The sequence below is a fragment of the Syngnathus scovelli genome, chromosome 5 (assembly GCF_024217435.2).
Source record: "Syngnathus scovelli strain Florida chromosome 5, RoL_Ssco_1.2, whole genome shotgun sequence".
In the NCBI taxonomy this organism is placed as follows: domain Eukaryota; kingdom Metazoa; phylum Chordata; class Actinopteri; order Syngnathiformes; family Syngnathidae; genus Syngnathus; species Syngnathus scovelli.
In genome coordinates this window covers 10770438-10790167 of record NC_090851.1, presented here as the reverse complement: position 1 = coordinate 10790167, position 19730 = coordinate 10770438, and the positions used below count along the sequence as shown (strand labels likewise).

Here is a 19730-nt window from a genome sequence, read left to right as displayed (position 1 = left end):
ATCCATTACAACCTGGTGATCCTGAAAGGGGATCCTTCCATCTGTGGTCCCTTCTCAAGGTTTCTCATTTTCCCCTGGCAGGGGTTTTGAGTTTTTCCTTGCCCTTTTGGGAGCTTAAGATCAGGGGATGCTTTGAGAATAATTGTCAATTTTTGGCTATGTGAAGCCCTTTGAGACTGTTTTGTGATTTAGGGCTATACAAATAAACTTGACTTGACTTATTCAGCATATTTATTTATCAATGGAAACAAATGCAGACAGGCAGATATATGTAATTTGCTTTTATTATAATTCTGTAGCAGTTTAATTACACCCATCCATGATACAATGTATTATATTTTATATAAATTTAATCTCACCATTTTGCTTATTGAAGTTGCTGAATGATAACTGAGTAGTTGAACAGATGGGCAGTGCGATGGTAATGGTTAGCACGTCCGCCTCTGCCCGATGACTACTACTGCTTCAGCACACCTGCGGAACCCCTTTCCCTGGGGGCAAGCGGGATGGATGGATGGATGGATGGATGGATGGATGGATGGATGGATGGATGGATGGATGGATGGATGGATGGATGGATGGATGGATGGATGGATGGATGGATGGATGGATGGATGGATGGATGGATGGATGGATGGTCCAACAAATTTATTTGACAGCATGTCACTGAGATGATTTCTCCCCTAATAAAAAAGAAAGAGGAAGGATATAGAAAATTTGTTATGTATTCTATTTAGTCAACTTAAAGCTTGATCCCTGAGTGAGTATGCTTACAAATGATCGGGCCAATGGTGAGTGGCTTCAACGGAGCAGAGTTTGAGACAGAGCGTCGGGCTCTCCTTGTGCAAGGCTACACGGCGGACCATGGAAGCATATGAAAAGCAACAGCATAACATCAGAATCAAGTGGTTAAGAAGCAACGGACATGGAGTTGTTATACTGTGAATTAAATTGAATAGAGTTTGCTACTCACCGGAACGCAAGAGTACCTCCTCCGGTCACACAGGCTGAGGCTACAGTGCAGGTAAACATCTCGGTATTCCCCCTGAAGCAGGAAGAACAAGGCAGCGAAACGGGCACGGAGGGATGAGCCGCTCTCAGCCACTGACACTTGTTGGCGGTCAGCTGGACATCTAACAGGCCAAGGGGAGATCAATGGTTAGCTTCACCTTTGAAACGTATCAATCCACTGCACAGTCGTCCCTAATGAGCAGGCGCATACTTGTTGCGGATGAGAGAGTATCGCTCGGGGTTTGCAGGGTTTGGGGAGTGGGAGGCGAAGCAATCCTCCAAAACAACTGCCAAGCTGGGATCTTTTTTGTCCACAGAGACCCCCACATACAATGGTGAGCCCACTGGAAGAACCACCGGAACCGCTGAATAAGGCTCTGTATAGTTGGAGTTATGGAACAGGACCATGGAGGCTCTGGCTTTGTCACCTGAGCCAACAATACCACCTTCCAGGCTGTCAAGAAAGAGCAATTATCATGATCTTTGCTATTACTCTCCAAAGCTTTACATTGTCTAGGACACTTACATGAATCCATATAACGGAAAATTATCACTGATTAAAAATATAGATACTCTGGATTGTGCCGTTAGCTTTTAACAGCAAGGAATATGCACAACATCTACAAAATAGAAATGTTTTTATGCTTTATCTGACAAAGAATGTTGATACTAATGCACTGCAATCTACATTAAAACATTTTCCCTACTACTCACTCCAGGAACGGCCTGATGACAGCATTCAGCCTGCTCTCTGTGTCCAGGGGATAAGCACACGAGAAAGGAAGATTCACAGCGGAGGAGAAGGATCCGTTGTTCAATGGGTAGATGAATAAATTGTTGGAGTAGATAGCATGTGTGCGGTTGGTCTAAAAGAAAAAAAGTAGTCATTACATGGGGTGAAGTTGAATAATTATTGCAGACGTGACATGTAATCCATTATTAGCCAAGTTTTATAGAAGCCGTATGAAAAAAAATTGGGACAAAAGTGTGTGTGTTAAGGTGTCATGTTTCTGTATTTTTTTTTTACCGTTAGCATGTTTCCGCAGGCATTTGCCCTAGCGTCAGCCTCGTACCACACAACATCACCTTGCACCCTGACCCTTGAACAGTTGCGGACTGCCAGGTTGCCAGAGAGCGGGTTGTAACCAGCGCTGGTTATGCTAGCTGAATTCAGGCCCACTTGGATTTTGTCAGGGCCACAAATAAGGTGAGAAGGTCTGAGTGACGGTTGCTTGTCTAAACAATAAAAAAAATATATATATATATGGGTTCATTGATTTCATTGCATCCTTATGCTAAATCGCAATAGAAATAAAAAGCTACCTTCGCAAACAACACCGGCATCCTCCCTGTGAACACAGTTGTGTCTCCCAAATCCCCGATGTCTGCAACTTGTTATTGAGGTTTCATTTCCAAAACAACGGACATCGTCCAACCAGATGGGTCCGGTGCCCTGTCCAAAGGCTGCGCTGTGCAGTGCTGATCGAGCCCTGCCGCAGTCCAACTGTCTGCACACCACGTTGGCGTTGGGGAGGTTCCAAATGTCGTCGCACACAGTCCCCCACTGTCCTTTATGGTAGACCTCAACTCTTCCGGAGCAGCGTCTGCCAGAGTTGACCAGTCTCACGGGTGAAGCAGCTACCACAAAAGCATACCGAAAAGAAATATTTTAAAAAATGTTGCATATTTTGGAACTACCATGGCAATTCAAACGCAAGTTGTTACCTTCACAAACCACTCCAGCATCCTCATGGTGGCCACAGTTGTGCGATCCAATCCCTGGGTGACTGCACTCACCCAGCTTTGCTTCACTTCCCGTGCATCTGACGTTGTCCAGCCATATAGGCCCTCTGCCCTGTCCAAAGTGGGCTCTGTCGGGGGCCGCCAGGGCCCTGCCGCAGCCCAACTGCCTGCACACCACTTGCGCATGCTTCAGGTCCCAGATGTCGTCACACACTGTCCCCCACTGCCCACGGTGAAAGATTTCCACTCTGCCAGAGCAGGAGCTGTTACCACCGTTAGCGAGACGGACCTCCCCCTCTTTTCCTGGCTGCACTGCTGTTGTTGCTGTTGTTGAATGAGCTTCTGTCGTTCTCTCAATGGCATGAGTTGTCGTTTCGGTGGTGATTGTTGTTGGCTCCATTCCAGAACCATCAGGTTCGGGTGTTGTAAAATAACTTGTCTCATTAACCTCTGAAAACAAGAGTCCAAAAAGTTGTGTTAGATTGAATGACTTTGCAAAACAGTCACACCAACACACCATTAAAACATCATTTTCTTTGTACCTGCGCAGTATGCCCAATGACAGACGGGAGGCTTCACAAGTTTGTAGACGTAGTAGCCGGAAGCTGCTCTCGAGCAGAGCTTCACGTGGATGTGTTGTGAGTTCAAACGGCAGCAATCGTCACTCCAGGTATTACACATAGGACGAGTTACTATGACATCAGACTGTGTGGGATGAGGTTCATTTAGTGACATGGTGATATGGGTTCCGCACTTGAATCCATGGACACATCCCTCAGGAATATGTGCGTCATCTCGTCCGAGAAATAAGCGATACCAGCCTTGCCACTCAACATTTCTGTCGCACTTAGCAGGTGATAACATTCCATGTTGTGTTGAACGCCAGTCATCATTCAGGACGGTGTAGCTCTCACAGGGGTCAGCACATGTATTTTCAATGCAGTCCATGCCCGCTGGACACGTTATGTTTCCGCAAAGGAACTGGACCGATTGTGAGGAAGGGCCGGATCTGGAGCGCGCGGCGGGCAGTAGGCATTCATAAGAGCCAGGTGTGTTTTGGCAAACCAGAGGTGCCGTGCAGGGTGAGTCAGGAAGCGAGCACTCGTCAGTGTCCACGCAGCCACTGTCGGGTGCCCACTCATAGCCTCGCTCACAACAAGAGCCATCGGCGCACACTAAGCGATTGTAACAAGTGACACCATCGCCGACAAAGCCATCTTTGCAGACGCAGGAGAAGCCGGAAAAGTTGTCGCCTCTTATCTGTGACTCTTGGCACGTTGCTTTTTCATGGCATGCATCACAGCTGGAAACAACTGTACCTAAGAAGAGTAATTCATATTGAATTGCGTTTTTCCACAAAAGGCTTTAAAAACACAACTCACAAGAAATAGTGTGAAAAATGTTGGTACAATTTGAAGCTTTGAAGGTGTGACAGTTCACACCTTCATCTTGCTGTAAGTTAGGGTCTATCTTGTCAATTGGAAAATTTTAGCACTCAATCAGCTTGAAATTAGGCATTGTTTGAGAAGAAATATGGCCCAATAGAACTAAACAAATGTACATATTCCCAGCAAAAATGTGGAGAAACGTTTTTGCATAGTGTTACTATTGGTACCATTTCAGTCTTTGCACATATACATAGTAACTTAAAACAACCTCTGATGACTTTCTCTGTGCACTATTGAAAGGGGTACGTTTCCTAGAACGAGTTTTTTCCCCCTACCTTCTTGTACTGTATTTGATTAATTTTCTTTGAATGACTTGCACTTTTCTGTAAGTTTGTGTGAGAGGATATCAAACCAAAATTACAAAACTAATATCAACACTGTACCTGATCCTCTTGTCATGAGCTGCAAAACCAAGAACAGTAAAACTTCACTAGGTATCCCCATATTGGCCCTGTGTTGACCTCTAAGAGAAAGAAAACGATGGGACATAAAATGTTAGCTAGATCTGAATAATAAGAAATCTTGATTTTTTTTTCATTGTGCTGCTATGCATAAAAATCATTGCTTTGCTTACCTTGTTCGCTTGACACGGAGTGAGTCCAGGCGCTGGTGGTGATGTTTCAAGTGAGAAAACTCGAGAATTTATAGGCCAGATTTTCTATACGAGAGGGCATACAAAACAGTTATTTGTCAAACACAAATGGTTCCTTGACAGCTGATTCGGATAGGGAAATTCCAAGGAAATGTTACATATTAATAAAAACTATACCCACAAAATAGCCCTCAAACAGAACTCACCCAGAGTCAACAAACTTTTATGGTAATCAATGAATGTCAGGCAGAGTTGAAAAGACAACAGATAGTGAGTTTTTATATTCCCTTGTTAATATTAAGCAAATACCAAAGTATAGTATTACACAATATGTGAATCAAAGTTTAGTTAAAAAATGTAACAAATGAAAATGTGAAATAATAATACATTTCTGTAGAAATACTAACAATATTGTAGTTGAAGTATAATGTCACAATTTAGAACTAAAGTATATTAAAATGATTGATTCATAGCTTTTGCAACGAACATATATGATAGAATATCACAAAACCAAGAACTTATCAAGAAAATATCAAATGTATTGTAGATACTAAGTTAATAAAACCCAAAACAGTTTGCCTACATTTCTAGAAATGAAAATATGTACAAGGATATCATGTATGATTATAGTCCAGGATGTTATTATATTAGATATATTTTTTTGTTAAGATATAAGCCTGCATATAATTTCAACAAAAGTATATTACTCTTATTTTCTCACACTTCACAATACTTTTATAATTGTATATCCATATTTATTTATTTGTCTATTTATTTTGACAGGTACAGGCTTTCATTTTTTTTAATGGAATTGTTTGGGTATGGTTTTAAAAGCATAACCTTTCTAAGCCATACTGCTATTGTGTTTCTATTGACTAAATATACATATCCCTAACCCTCTTAAATTAGCGGCCTGAGTCATTCACATATTTTGACAAAAAATGTTTTTGCCTTAAACATCAACTCAGTATGCTGGCCACGTCCGCTAAAATCGGCTACAATCTTAGTTAAACAGATCATTTAGTTCTAACATTGAAATAACGTTATGAACAAATATAATCAGTATGCGGTGTAGTGTTTGGGGTCTACTGAAAAAAAAAAAAAATAGCCGTTCTTCGTCAAATATTTTTTCTCCAAACATGAAAAAAATAAATGCTTTCACACTTGTTTTTTTTTCACCGTGGTTATGCAATAGTTTGTCTGAATAATGAAATAATAGTGTACTCCTGAAAATGTTTTATACTGCATAGCAAAGGTAAATAATTAACTTGGTGCTTTATTCTACGCTTACACAATATAAGCAATCATTTTATAACAATAAACTGCACTTACATATTCCTGAATGTATTCTATAAAGCAAGCACTTACCGTAATTTGGGTACAGTTATGCAACAACAAACACATTATCCTGAGGTTGAGCCAATAACAGACAAAAGACTTTGACTGCAGATGATGACAAATGACTTGACTTGCAGTTCATAAATATTGTCGGATATATTTCTCTGACTGTCTATTGATTACAGAATGAAAGACTCTGTCAAGGGAATTCAATGATTTATTTGATAAAATGTTATACAATGTGTGTTTGAAGATAATTGCTGAAAGCATGTGCAAATGCTGTTATGGAGACACTAACTTATCACCAAGCACGAAACCAGCCTTGCGCATCTCATCGCGAGGAAAACTCCGTGATGCTCTGGTGAAATATGCTATACCACTCACCAGAGGCTTTCAGCAAACATATTTTAACACTTTAACTAACATGTTGGTTAACATGTTGGTATGTGTAGCCTAAACAAAAGAAAGATGCTAGCCTTAGTGGTATTTGAATAATGCTTGTGACTTGAGCAGGTTGTTGTTTCAATGCATTCAGGGGACAAGTCCACAACGCTTGGGAGCAGAAACAATAACTTGATTTTTAACTATTTTGAAGCCTCATTTTATATTCTTAGTGATTTTTTAAGCAATCAAATTTGGAATGAGCTTAATAACACTCTAGTTTACATATTGACATGAAGATTTAAAGGCCAATTAAGTTTATTTAGCATACCTACAATGAAGCTCTGTTAAATCAAGTCAATTCATCCATCCACCGTTTGGCATTCTACGATTAATGGCCCAATTATTAAAATACTAGCTAAAAAGCAAAATGACACAAAAATCTCTACCTTCTTCCAAATTCTAAGTATTGTTTTTTGTTAGGTTTGTTCCTGCCTGTATTCTGAATGTATTGAGTATTGTTGAGCATTTTTTTTAATGTACTGCACTTTTTGTTTGAATGAAAACTAAAAGACTTTTTTTCAGAATGATATGTGTCACGGTCGGGTGGAGCATGGAGCAGGACGACCAACGGCAGCTTGGACCAGGGTTTATTGGTGAACTCAAAAAAGGCAAACTAACAGACTCTGCAACTGACATGACTTAACAAAACCTAACAACGAGACTGACCAAAAAGACGTGAAACAAAAAGACAGGATGACATTACCAATGACAGGAACAGGAACCAAAAAGACATCATGACATGAACACACAACAATGATCCGACCGGGAGTGAGGGGCAGACAGGACTTATATACACGACAGGTAACAAGAGGCAGGTGGGAATAATCGAACTCTCCATGGGCACACAGGAAGTGAGGGGCGAGCACACAGACAGAAACCAAGAAACCGACACTTAGTGGAACAGCTGGGGCTAAGGCGTGACAGATATGATCCTTTATTTTTGAAATGATTTGTTGATTATTAGTCAGAGATTGGAGATGGAATTTTGTGATAAATGATCATGTCACAGCACGGTGGAATTTGTTCTTAACACATACGGCTAACAATCAGGAGGTCAAATTTCTGTTCAAACGTCTCTGTGTGGACGTTTGCGTTTTCCCCGCATGCTTGAGTGGATCTTCTCCGGAATCTCCAGTTTCCCCGACCTCCAAAGAACACGTATCCCAAAAAATGTGCTTCTCTGGTTAATGAATTACTCTGAATCGCCCATGAGTTTGAAAGAAAGCGTGAATGATTTTTTGCCCATTTGTGGCTTGTTTTTGACCGTTGAACAGACCAGGATGTATCTCACTCCTCCTCTAATTTATCCCCTGAAGATTAAAAAAAGGAAAGAAGAAGTACTTACAATTATCTTCATTTTCTCAGTATACAGCTTAATACCTGAGTGAGTATGCTTACAAATGATCGGGCCAATGGTGAGTGGCTTCAATGGAGCAGAGTTTGAGACAGAGCGGTGTACTCTCCTTGTGCAAGGCTATGTGGTGGAAGTAAGTAAAAAGCAATAGGAAAGCATTAGTATATTTAATTTGGCCCTAAGCAATTAGAGACATGGAGTTGCAACTGTGATTCAAATGGAATACAATACTCACCGGAATGCAAGAGTACCTCCTCTGGTCACACAGGCTGAGGCTACAATGCAGGTAAACATCTCGGTATTCCCCCTGAAGCAGGAAGAACAAGGCAGCGAAACGGGCCCGAAGGGATGAGCCACTCTCAGCAACTGACACTTGTTGGCGGTCAGCGGGACATCTAACAGGCCAAGGGGAGCTCAATGGTTAGCTTCACCTTTGAAACATATCAATCCACTGTATAGTCATCCCTAATGAGCAGGCACATACTTGTTGCGGATGAGAGAGTATCGCTCAGGGTTTGCAGGGTTTGGGGAGTGGGAGGCGAAGCAATCCTCCAAAACAACTGCAAAGCTGGGATCTTTTTTGTCCACAGAGACCCCCACATACAATGGTGAGCCTACTGGAAGGACCACCGGACCCGCTGAATAAGGCTCTGTATAGTTGGAGTTACGGAACAGGACCATGGAAGCTCTGGCTTTGACACCTGAGGCAACACTACCACCTTTCAGGCTGTCAAAAAAGAGGAATTATCATGTCTCTTTTTGCTACTACTCTCCAAAGCTTTACATTGTCTATGAGACTTACATGAATCCTTATGACGGAAAATTACCGCTGATTAAAAATACTGATACTCTGGATTCTGCCGTTAGCTTTTAACAGCAAGGAATATGCACTATATCAACAAAAAATTTATTTTTTTTGCTTTACCTGACAAAGACTATTGATAGTAACGCACTCCAATCTACATTAATACATTTTCCCTACTACTCACTCCAGGAACGGCCTGACGGCAACATTCAGCCTGCTCTCTGTGTCCAGGGGATAAGCACACGAGAAAGGAAGCTTCACAGCGGGAGAGAAGGATTCGTTGTTCAATGGGTAGATGAATAAACTGTTGGAGTAGATGGCATGTGTACGGTTGGTCTAAAAGAAAAAAAAAGTTGTCATTACATGGGGTGAAGTTGTATAATTATTGCTGACTTAACATGTAATCTATTACAAGCCAAATTGTATGGAAGCCGACTAAAAACGTGTGAGACAAAAGTGTGTGTGTCCAGATGTAGCGTTTCTGTATTTTTTTACCGTCAGCACGTTTCCGCAGGCATTTGCCTTAGCGTCAGCCTCGTACCACACAACACCACCTTGTACCCTGACCCTTGAACAGTTGCGAACTGCCAGGTTGCCAGAGAGCGAGTTGTAACCAGCGCTGGTTATGCTCGCTGAATTCAGGCCCACTTGGATTTTGTCAGGGCCACAAATAAGGTGAGAAGGTCTGAGTGACTGTTGCTTGTCTAAACAACAAAAAAATAAAATATATATATATATATGGGTTCATTGATTCCATTGTATCATTATGCTAACACGCAATAGAAATAAAAAGCTACCTTCGCAAACAACACCGGCATCCTCCCTGTGATCACAGTCGTGTCTCCTAAATCCGAGATGTCTGCAACTTGTTACTGAGGTTTCATTTCCAAAACAACGGACATCGTCCAACCAGATGGGTCCGGTGCCCTGTCCAAAGGCTGCACTTTGCAGTGCTGAACGAGCCCTGCCGCAGTCCAACTGTCTGCACACCACGTTGGCGTTGGTGAGGTCCCAAATGTCGTCACACACAGTCCCCCACTGTCCATCATGGTAGACCTCAACTCTTCCGGAGCAGCGTCTGCCAGAGTTGACCAGTCTCACGGGTGAAGCAGCTACCACAAAAGCATACCCAAAAGAAGTATTTTAAAAAATGTTGCGTATTTTGGAACTACCATGGCAATTCAAACGCAAGTTATTACCTTCACAAACCACTCCAGCATCCTCATGGTGGCCACAGTTGTGCGATCCAATCCCTGGGTGACTGCACTCACCCAGCTTTGCTTCACTTCCCGTGCATGTGACGTTGTCCAGCCAAATGGGCCCTCTGCCCTGTCCAAAGTGGGCTCTGTCGAGGGCCGCCAGGGCCCTGCCGCAGCCCAACTGCCTGCACACCACTTGCGCATGCTTCAGGTCCCAGATGTCGTCACACACTGTCCCCCACTGCCCACGGTGGAAGATTTCCACTCTGCCAGAGCAGGAGCTGTTACCACCGTTAGCCAGACGGACCTCCCCCTCTTTTCCTGGCTGCACTGGTGTTGTTGCTGTTGTTGAAAGGCTGTGAGCTTCTGTCGTTCTCTCAATGGCACAGGTTGTCGTTTCAGTGGTGATTGTTGTTGGCTCCATTCCAGAACCATCAGGTTCGGGTGTTGTAAAATAACTTGTCTCATTAACCTCTGAAAACAAGAGTCCAAAGAGTTGTGTTAGATTGAATGACTTTGCAAAACGGTCACACCAACACACATTTTCTTTGTACCTGCGCAGTATGCCCAATGACAGGTGGGAGGCTTCACAAGTTTGTAGACGTAGTAGCTGGAAGCTGCTCTAGAGCAGAGCTTCACGTGGATGCTTTGTGAGTTCAAACGGCAGCAGTCCTCAATCCAGGTATTACACACAGGACGAGTTACTATGACATCAGACTGTGTGGGATGAGGTTCATTTAGTGACATGGTGACATGGGTTCCGCACTTGAATCCATGGACACATCCCTCAGGAATATGTGCATCATCTCGTCCGAGAAATAAACGATACCAGCCTTGCCACTCAACGTTTCTGTCGCACTTTGCAGGTGATAACATTCCATGTTGTGTTGAACGCCAGTCATCATTCAGGACGGTGTAGCTCTCACAGGGGTCAGCGCATGTATTTTCAATGCAGTCCATGCCCGCTGGACAAGTTATGTTTCCGCAAAGGAACTGGACCGATTGTGAGGAAGGGCCGGATCTGGAGCGTGCGGCGGGCGCTAGGCATTCATAAGAGCCCGGTGTGTTTTGGCAAACAACCAAAGGTGCCGTGCAGGGTGAGTCGGGAAGCGAGCACTCGTCAGTGTCCACGCAGCCACTGTCGGGTGCCCACTCATAGCCTCGCTCACAACAAGAGCCATCGGCGCACACTAAGCTATCGTAACAAGTGAGACCATCGCCGACAAGGCCATCTTTGCAGACGCAGGAGAAGCCGAGAAAGTCGTCGCCTCTTATCTGTGACTCTTGGCACGTTGCTTTTTCATGGCACGCACCACAGCTGGAAACAACTGTACCTAAGAAGAGTAATTCATATTGAATTGCACTTGTCCACAAGAGGCTTTAAAAACACAATTTGATGTCGGTGTTGAGTACAATTTAAAGCTTTGAAGGTGTGAACTGCATCTTGCTGTAAGTTAGGGTCTATCTTGTCAATTGGAACATTTTAGCACTCAATCAGCTTGAAATTAGGCATTGTTTGAGAATAAATATGGCCCAATAGAACTAAACGAATGTACATATTCCCAGCAAAAATGTGGAGAAAGGTTTTTGCACAGTTTTACTATTGATACCATTTCAGTCTTTGCACATATACATAGTACCTAAAAACAACCTCTGATGACTTTATCTGTGCACTATTTCCTGGAACGATTTTTTTTCCCTACGTTCTTATACTGTATTTGATTAATTGTCTTTGAATGACTGGCACTTTTCTGTAAGTTTGTGTGAGAGGATATCAAACCAAATTTACAAAACTAATAACACTGTACTTGATCCTCTTGTCATGATCTGCAAAACCAGGAGCAGTAAAACTTCACTAGGTATCCCCATATTGGCCCTGTGTTGATCTCTAAGAGAAAGAAAACAATGGGACATAAAATGTCAGCTAGATCTGAATAATAAGTAATCTTAATTTCTTTTTTGATTGTGCTGCTATGCATAAAAATCATTGCTTTGCTTACCTTGTTCGCTTGACACGGAGTGAGTCCAGGCGATGGTGGTGACGTTTCAAGTGAGGAAACGGCTCGGGAATTTATAGGCCAGATTTTCTATATGAGAGGGCATACAAGACAATTATTTGTCAAACACAAATGCTTCCTTGATAGCTGATTCGGATGAGAAATTCCAAGGATATGTTACATATTAATAAAAACAAAATGGCACTCAAACACAACTAACCCAGAGTCCATCCATCCATCTTCTTCCGCTTATCCGGGGTCGGGTCGCGGGGGCAGCAGCTTTAGGAGGGACTCCCAGACTTCCCTCTCCCCAGCCACTTCATCCAGCTCATCCCGGGGGATCCCAAGACGTTCCCAGGCCAGCCGAGAGACATAGTCTCTCCAGCGCGTCCTGGGTTGTCCACGGGGTCTCCTACCGGTGGGACATGCCCGGAACACCTCCCCAGGGAGGCGTCCAGGAGGCATCCAGATGAGATGCCCAAGCCACCTCATCTGGCTCCTCTCAACGTGGAGGAGCAGCCACTCTACTCCGAGTCTCTCCCGGATGACCGAGCTTCTCACCCTATCTCTAAGGGAGAGCCCGGACATCCTGCGGAGGAAACTCATTTCGGCCGCTTGTATCCGGGATCTCGTTCTTGCGGTCACGACCCATAGCTCGTGACCATAGGTGAGGGTAGGAGCGTAAATCGACCGGTAAATTGAGAGCTTTGCCTTTTGGCTCAGCTCTCTCTTTGCCACGACGGACCGGTACAGAGTCCGCATCATTGCCGACGCTGTACCAATCCCCGTGTCGATCTCGCGCTCCATCCTCCCCTCACTCGTGAACAAAATACTTGAACTCCTCCACTTGGGGCAGGATCTCATCCCCGATCCGGAGAGGGCATTCTACCCTTTTCTGACCGAGGACCATGGACTCGGATTTGGAGGTGCTGCCCTTCATCCCGACCGCTTCACACTCGGCTGCGAACCGCTCCAGTGAGAGCTGGAGATCACAGCTTGAAGAAGCCAACAGGACCACGTCGTCTGCAAAAAGCAGAGACGCGATGCTGAGGTCCCCAAACCTGACACCCTCAACGCCTCGGCTGCGCCTACAAATTCTGTCCATAAAAATTATGAACAGGCAACCTTGGCGGAGTCCAACCCTCACTGGGAACGAATCCGACTTACTGCAGGAAATGCGGACCAAACTCTGACATCGGTGATACAGGGACCGAACCGCCCTTATCAGTTGGCTCGGCACCCCGTATTCCCGAAGCACCCGCCACAGAACCTCCCGAGGGACACGGTCGAACGCCTTCTCCAAGTCCACAAAACACATGTGGACTGGTTGGGTGAACTCCCATGCCCCCTCGAGGATCCTGCCGAGGGTGTAGAGCTGGTCCACTATTCCACCGCCAGAGTCAACAAACTTTTATGGTAATCAGTGAATGTCAGGCAGAGTTGAAAAGACAACAGGTAGTGAGTTTTTATATTCCCTTGTTAATATTAAGCAAATACCAAAGTATAGTATTACGCAATATGTGAACAAAAGTTTAGTTAAAAAAATTTAACAAATGAAAATGTCAAATAATTATACATATCTGTAGAAATACTAACAATTTATAGTTGAAATATAATGTCACAATTTAGAACTAAAGTATATTAAAATTATTGATTTATAACTTTTGCAATGAACATATGTATATGATAGAATATCACAAAACCAAGACATATCAAATATATTGTAGATACCGTTATCAATAACAACAGTTCAAGACAAAAATTGCCTAACCTAACAATACTAAGTTAATAAAACCCAAAACATTTTGCCTACATTTCTAGAAATGAAAATATGTAAAAGGATATTATATATGATTATAGTCCAGGATGTTATTATATTAGATCTATTTATTTGTTAAGATATAAGCCTGCATATAATTTCAACTAAAGTATGTTGTAACTCTTATTTTCTCAAACTTCACAACACTTTCTAGAAGGTAACCAACTTTATTTTATTTTATATCCATATTTATTTATTTTTTATTTTGACCAATACAGGCTTTCATTTTTATTAATGCAATTGTTTGGATATGGTTTTAAAAGCATAACCTTTCTAAGCCATACTGCTATTGTGTTTCTATTGACTAATCCCTAACCCTCTTAGAATAGTGGTCCGAGTCATTCACATATTTTGACAAAAAATGTTTTTGCATTAAACATCAACTCTGCATGCTGGCCATGTCCGCTAAAATCGGCAACAATCTTTTATATTCTTGGTGATTTTTTGAGCAATAAAGTTTGGCATGAGCTTAACAACACTCTAGTTTACATATAGACATGAAGATTTAAAAAAGGCCAATTAAGTTTATAACTACAATGAAGCTCTGTTAAATCAAGTCAATAAAAAGTGGGATTAAAACTCATTTATAGAAATATACATTAAAATAAATATTATCTTACCTGCCTGCAATTTTTTTTTTTCTCTCCAGAAAGTATATCATTGTCAACTGCAGCTTTTCTTTTGTATGCTGTTTTACCTACAAGGTGTTTGTAGCTGAGGAGGCTGAATTTAATTACGGGAGAGTTTGCTGAAACCAGAGCCGACACTGTTTGGCATTCTACGATGAATGGCCCAATCATTAAAATACTAGCTAATAAGCTAAATGACACAAAAATCTCTACCTTCTTCCAAATTCTAAGCATTGTTTTTTTCTTAGTATTGGTCCTGCTTGTATTCTGAATGTATTGAGTATTGTTGAGCATTTCTTTTAATGAACTGCACTTCTTTTTGTTTGAATAAAAACTAAAAGACTTTTTTTCAGAATGATATGATCCTTTATTTTTTAAATGATTTGTTGATTATTAGTCAGAGATTGGAGATGGAATTTTGTGATAAATGGTCAGGTCGCAGCACGGTGAAATTTGTTGTTAACACGTACGGCTAAAAATCTGGAGGTCAAATTTTTGTTGAAACGTCTCAGCGTGGACCTTTGCATTTTCTCCGCATGCTTGAGTGGATCTTCTCCGGAATTTCCAGTTTCCCCAACCTCCAAAGAACACCTTATCCCAAAAAATGTGCTTCTCTGGTTAATGAATTACTCTGAATCACCCATGATTTTGAAATAAAGCGTGAATGATTGTTTGCCCATTTGTGGCTTGTTTTTGACCGTTGAACAGACCAGGGTGTATCTCACTCCTCCTCTAATTTATCCCTTGAAGATTAAAAAAAGGAAAGAAGAAGTAATTGCAATTATTTCTATTTTCTCAGTATACTATGTACTAGCTTAATACCTGAGTGAGAATACTTACAAGTGATCGGGCCAATGCTGAGTGGCTCCATTACACCAGAGTTTGAAACAGAGCGGTGTACTCTCCCTGTGCAAGGCTATGTGGTGGAAGTAAGTAAAAAGCAATAGGAAAACATTAGTATATTTAATTTGGCCCTAAGTAATGAGAGACATAGAGTTGCAACACTGTGATTCAAATGGAATATAATACTCACCGGAACACAAGAGTACCTCCTCCGGTCACACAGGCTGAGGCTACAATGCAGGTAAACATCTCGGTATTCCCCCTGAAGCAGGAAGAACAGGGCAGCGAAACGAGCCCGGAGGGATGAGCCGCTCTCAGCCACCGACACTTGTTGGCGGTCAGCGGGACATCTAACAGGCCAAGGGGAGCTCACTGGTTAGCTACACCTTTGAAACATATCAATCCACTGTATAGTCATCCCTAATGAGCAGGCACATACTTGTTGCGGATGAGAGAGTATCGCTCAGGGTTTGCAGGGCTTGGGGAGTGGGAGGCGAAGCAATCCTCCAAAACAACTGCAAAGCTGGGATCATTTTTGTCCACAGAGACCCCCACATACAATGGTGAGCCCACTGGAAGGACCACCGGACCCGCTGAATAAGGCTCTGTATAGTTGGAGTTACGGAACAGGACCATGGAAGCTCTGGCTTTGACACCTGAGCCAACAATGCCACCTTCAAGGCTGTCAAGAAAGCGCAATTATCATGATAGTCTCTCTTTGCTATTCAACAAAATATCTACAAAATAATTTTTTTTTGCTTTACCTGACAAAGACTATTGATAGTAACGCACTGCAATTTACATTAATACATTTTCCCTACTACTCACTCCAGGAACGGCCTGACGGCAACATTCAGCCTGCTCTCTATGTCCAGGGGATAAACACACGAGAAAGGAAGCTTCACAGCGGGAGAGAAGGATCCGTTGTTCAATGGGTAGATGAATAAACTGTTGGAGTAGATGGCATGTGTACGGTTGGTCTAAAAGAAAAAAAAAAGTTGTTATTACATGGGGTGAAGTTGTATAATTATTGCAGACTTAACATGTAATCCATTACTACCCAAATTGTATGGAAGTCGTTTAAAAAACGTGTGAGACAAAAGTGTGTGTGTCAAGATGAAGCATTTCTGTCTTTTTTTTTTTTTTTTACCGTCATCACGTTTCCGCAGGCATTTGCCTTAGCGTCAGCCTCGTACCACACAACACCACCTTGCACCCTGACCCTTGAACAGTTGTAGACTGCCAGGTTGCCAGAGAGCGGGTTGTAACCAGCGCTGGTTATGCTCGCTGAATTCAGGCCCACTTGGATTTTGTCAGGGCCACAAATAAGGTGAGAAGGTCTGAGTGACGGTTCCTTGTCTAAACAATAAAAAATATATATATATATGGGTTCATTGATTCCATTTTATCCTTATGCTAAATCGCAATAGAAATAAAAAGCTACCTTCGCAAACAACACCGGCATCCTCCCTGTGAACACAGTTGTGTCTCCCAAATCCCCGATGTGTGCAACTTGTTATTGAGGTTTCATTTCCAAAACAACGGACATCGTCCAACCAGATGGGTCCGTTGCCCTGTCCAAAGGCTGCGCTGTGCAGTGCTGATCGAGCCCTGCCACAGTCCAACTGTCTGCACACCACGTTGGCGTTGGGGAGGTTCCAAATGTCGTCGCACACAGTCCCCCACTGTCCTTTATGGTAGACCTCAACTCTTCCGGAGCAGCGTCTGCCAGAGTTGACCAGTCTCACGGGTGAAGCAGCTAACACAAAAGCATACCCAAAAGAAATATTTTAAAAAATGTTGCATATTTTGGAACTACCATGGCAATTCAAACGCAAGTTGTTACCTTCACAAACCACTCCAGCATCCTCATTGTGGCCACAGTTGTGCGATCCAATCCCTTGGTGACCGCACTCACCCAGCTTTGCTTCACTTCCCGTGCATCTGACGTTGTCCAGCCAAATGGGCCCTCTGCCCTGTCCAAAGTGGGCCCTGTCGAGGGCCGCCAGGGCCCTGCCGCAGCCCAACTGCCTGCACACCACTTGCGCATGCTTCAGGTCCCAGATGTCGTCACATACTGTCCCCCACTGCCCACGGTGGAAGATTTCCACTCTGCCGGAGCAGGAGCTGTTACCGCCGTTCGCCAAACGGATTTCCCCCTCTTCTACCGGCCCCGCTGCCGTTGTTTGTGGGGGGTTGGGTCCGGTCGTCTCACCATTGAAAGTCGTTAAAATAGGTGCTGATGTGGAATAATCTTCAGGTGCTGGTGTGGAATAACCACTTTCAGTAACCTCTGGAAAAAAAAAAGAGTTTTGTTGTTCATGAATAAATATTTTCAAGAACATTGTCATTTACATCAACTGACTATGAGCATCCATATAGTGTAAAATGTTTTAAAATGGAGCAATACCTGCACAGTAACCAAGTGCGCACGTAGATGGCTTCACAAGTTTGTAGACGTAGTATCTGCTAGATGCTGTAGAGCAAAGCTTGACATGGATGTTGTGAGAAGGAAAATGGCAGCATTCTCCAGACCATGCGTTACACACAGTACGACTTGCAATCACATTAGACTGTGTGGGATGAGGTTCTGTTATCCACAATGGTGCATGGGTTCCACACATGTTTTTCTCTATACATCTGTCAGGTATACGTGCACTGTTGTGCCCAAGAACCAGACGATACCAGCCTCGCCACTGAACATTTCGGTCGCATTTCACCTGGTTAGAATTATTATATCGAAACTGTGTTGAACGCCAGTCATCATTCAGGACGGTGTAGCTCTCACAGGGGTCAGTGCATGTATTTCCAATGCAGTCCATCCCCGCTGGACACGTTATGTTTCCGCAAAGGAACTGGACCGATTGTGAGGAAGGGCCGGATCTGGAGCGTGCGTCGGGCGCTAGGCATTCATAAGAGCCCGGTGTGTTTTGGCAAACAACCAGAGGTGCCGTGCAGGGTGGGTCGGGAAGCGAGCACTCGTCAGTGTCCACGCAGCCACTGTCGGGTGCCCACTCATAGCCTCGCTCACAACAAGAGCCATCGGCGCACACTAAGCGATTGTAACAAGTGACACCATCGCCGACAAAGCCATCTTTGCAGACGCAGGAGAAGCCGGAAAAGTCGTCGCCTCTTATCTGTGACTCTTGGCACGTTGCTTTTTCATGGCATGCATCACAGCTGGAAACAACTGTACCTAAGAAAAAAAAAAGACTTTTGAAGTGAAAAGAATGTGATAAACCGTTGTGTGCATATGACACCGCATCGTGTTCAAAAAGTTCTCTCCAACCTTTAATTTATCCACGTCATTTTGCAGATTTTCTATCGTGACCCTATCAAGTATAACTGGTATAGAAAATGGATGAAGCACGCCAAATAGGCATAAATGATATACAGTAAATGGGAAATCAGAATTATAATTTTGCTTTATCAGTACAGAGACGTGAATGTAGCTTTTAGAGCAAATCATGCTTTCGAATTATGCAGCAATGTGGCTGCAAAATCGCTAGAGAAGCTGTTTAAATGAACTTTTGGTGGAGTTTATTAACTCCCAAATACTGTATATTTAATTAGTATCTGCATTTTTTTTAGGACATTTTGATGTTACAATGAATCAACAGTAAATCTGCCATACAGTCAAAGTCAAACAAATATTTCAAAATGTGATTTTACAATTTTCTGCCAGGAAAAAAAGATTATAAAAATTGTGTACCTGAAATCATTCCGGTGTTGAGCAGCAGGATTAGGGGCAATAACACCCCTCCAGACATCATCATTATGGACCACAAGCAGAAATTACTGAAATACATTTTTCCAAGTTAGACAAATTGCAAATGTACAAACCGAACTTTTTTTAAGATTCTTCAGAAAAACAATAGTTGTCTTTGAGTTACCTTGAGAAATGAAGGAATCCCTGGAGCTGTTGATAATGTTGCAGATGACAAGAGTGTGGGAGAATTTATACTGTAAGACAGCTATTGGTGTCAAAAGACCATACAAAGAAATCTTTTGTTCCATAAAACATAGGTCCTTGACCCCACTGATACAGAAGGATTGGTAAATATGACAATCAAACAAAACCAGCAAACAAAGCATGAACCCAAGGCACATTACAGAAATTCAATTTAGGATTAGATTGAAACAACACATCAGTATGATAAATGAAGCTTAGTCGTTTCACTCAAGAGTGGTGACACAATGTAGCGCATAGAATGATATCAGAATGAAGAGATCATATAATCATTTATTTGTTATCAAATAGAATCATTTGAATAAATCAGTCTGCAATCATCACATCAAAAACTTTGTAATGGATTCGATTCTTCTCAAAATGGTAATGTGCAGTACACTTAAAATAATATAATCTATTGAAGTAGCTCCCATTGCATGTTCATGAAATAACAGATCTGCATATGAATACTGCACATATTATTGGCAGCAAATGTAGAATATATTGGAATGGTGGTGGTGGGGGGGGTCAGTGTGCCCACCACTCCTTATCATAAGAA

The 19730-nt window shown here is 42.7% G+C and overlaps 1 protein-coding gene across 1 annotated transcript; it reads right to left on the bottom strand.

Annotated features, from left to right (window-relative positions):
* Window positions 1–266: 266 nt before the first annotated feature.
* Window positions 267–19190, bottom strand: LOC125968838 (deleted in malignant brain tumors 1 protein). Its single transcript, XM_068650653.1, has 32 exons — window positions 19116–19190; window positions 18935–19020; window positions 17633–18418; window positions 17069–17515; window positions 16667–16981; window positions 16373–16581; window positions 16051–16202; window positions 15662–15904; window positions 15413–15572; window positions 15220–15295; window positions 13172–13314; window positions 11935–11996; window positions 11743–11822; window positions 10489–11268; window positions 9935–10408; window positions 9533–9847; window positions 9231–9439; window positions 8920–9071; window positions 8415–8657; window positions 8166–8325; window positions 7975–8050; window positions 4777–4843; window positions 4586–4665; window positions 3297–4073; window positions 2737–3204; window positions 2335–2649; window positions 2039–2247; window positions 1726–1877; window positions 1223–1465; window positions 974–1133; window positions 775–850; window positions 267–683 (listed from the first exon to the last, which is right to left on the bottom strand). The coding sequence occupies exons 2-32, from the start codon at window positions 18996–18998 to the stop codon at window positions 664–666; spliced, it is 7713 nt and encodes a 2570-aa protein (XP_068506754.1). The 5' UTR covers window positions 18999–19020; window positions 19116–19190; the 3' UTR covers window positions 267–663.
* Window positions 19191–19730: the final 540 nt, after the last annotated feature.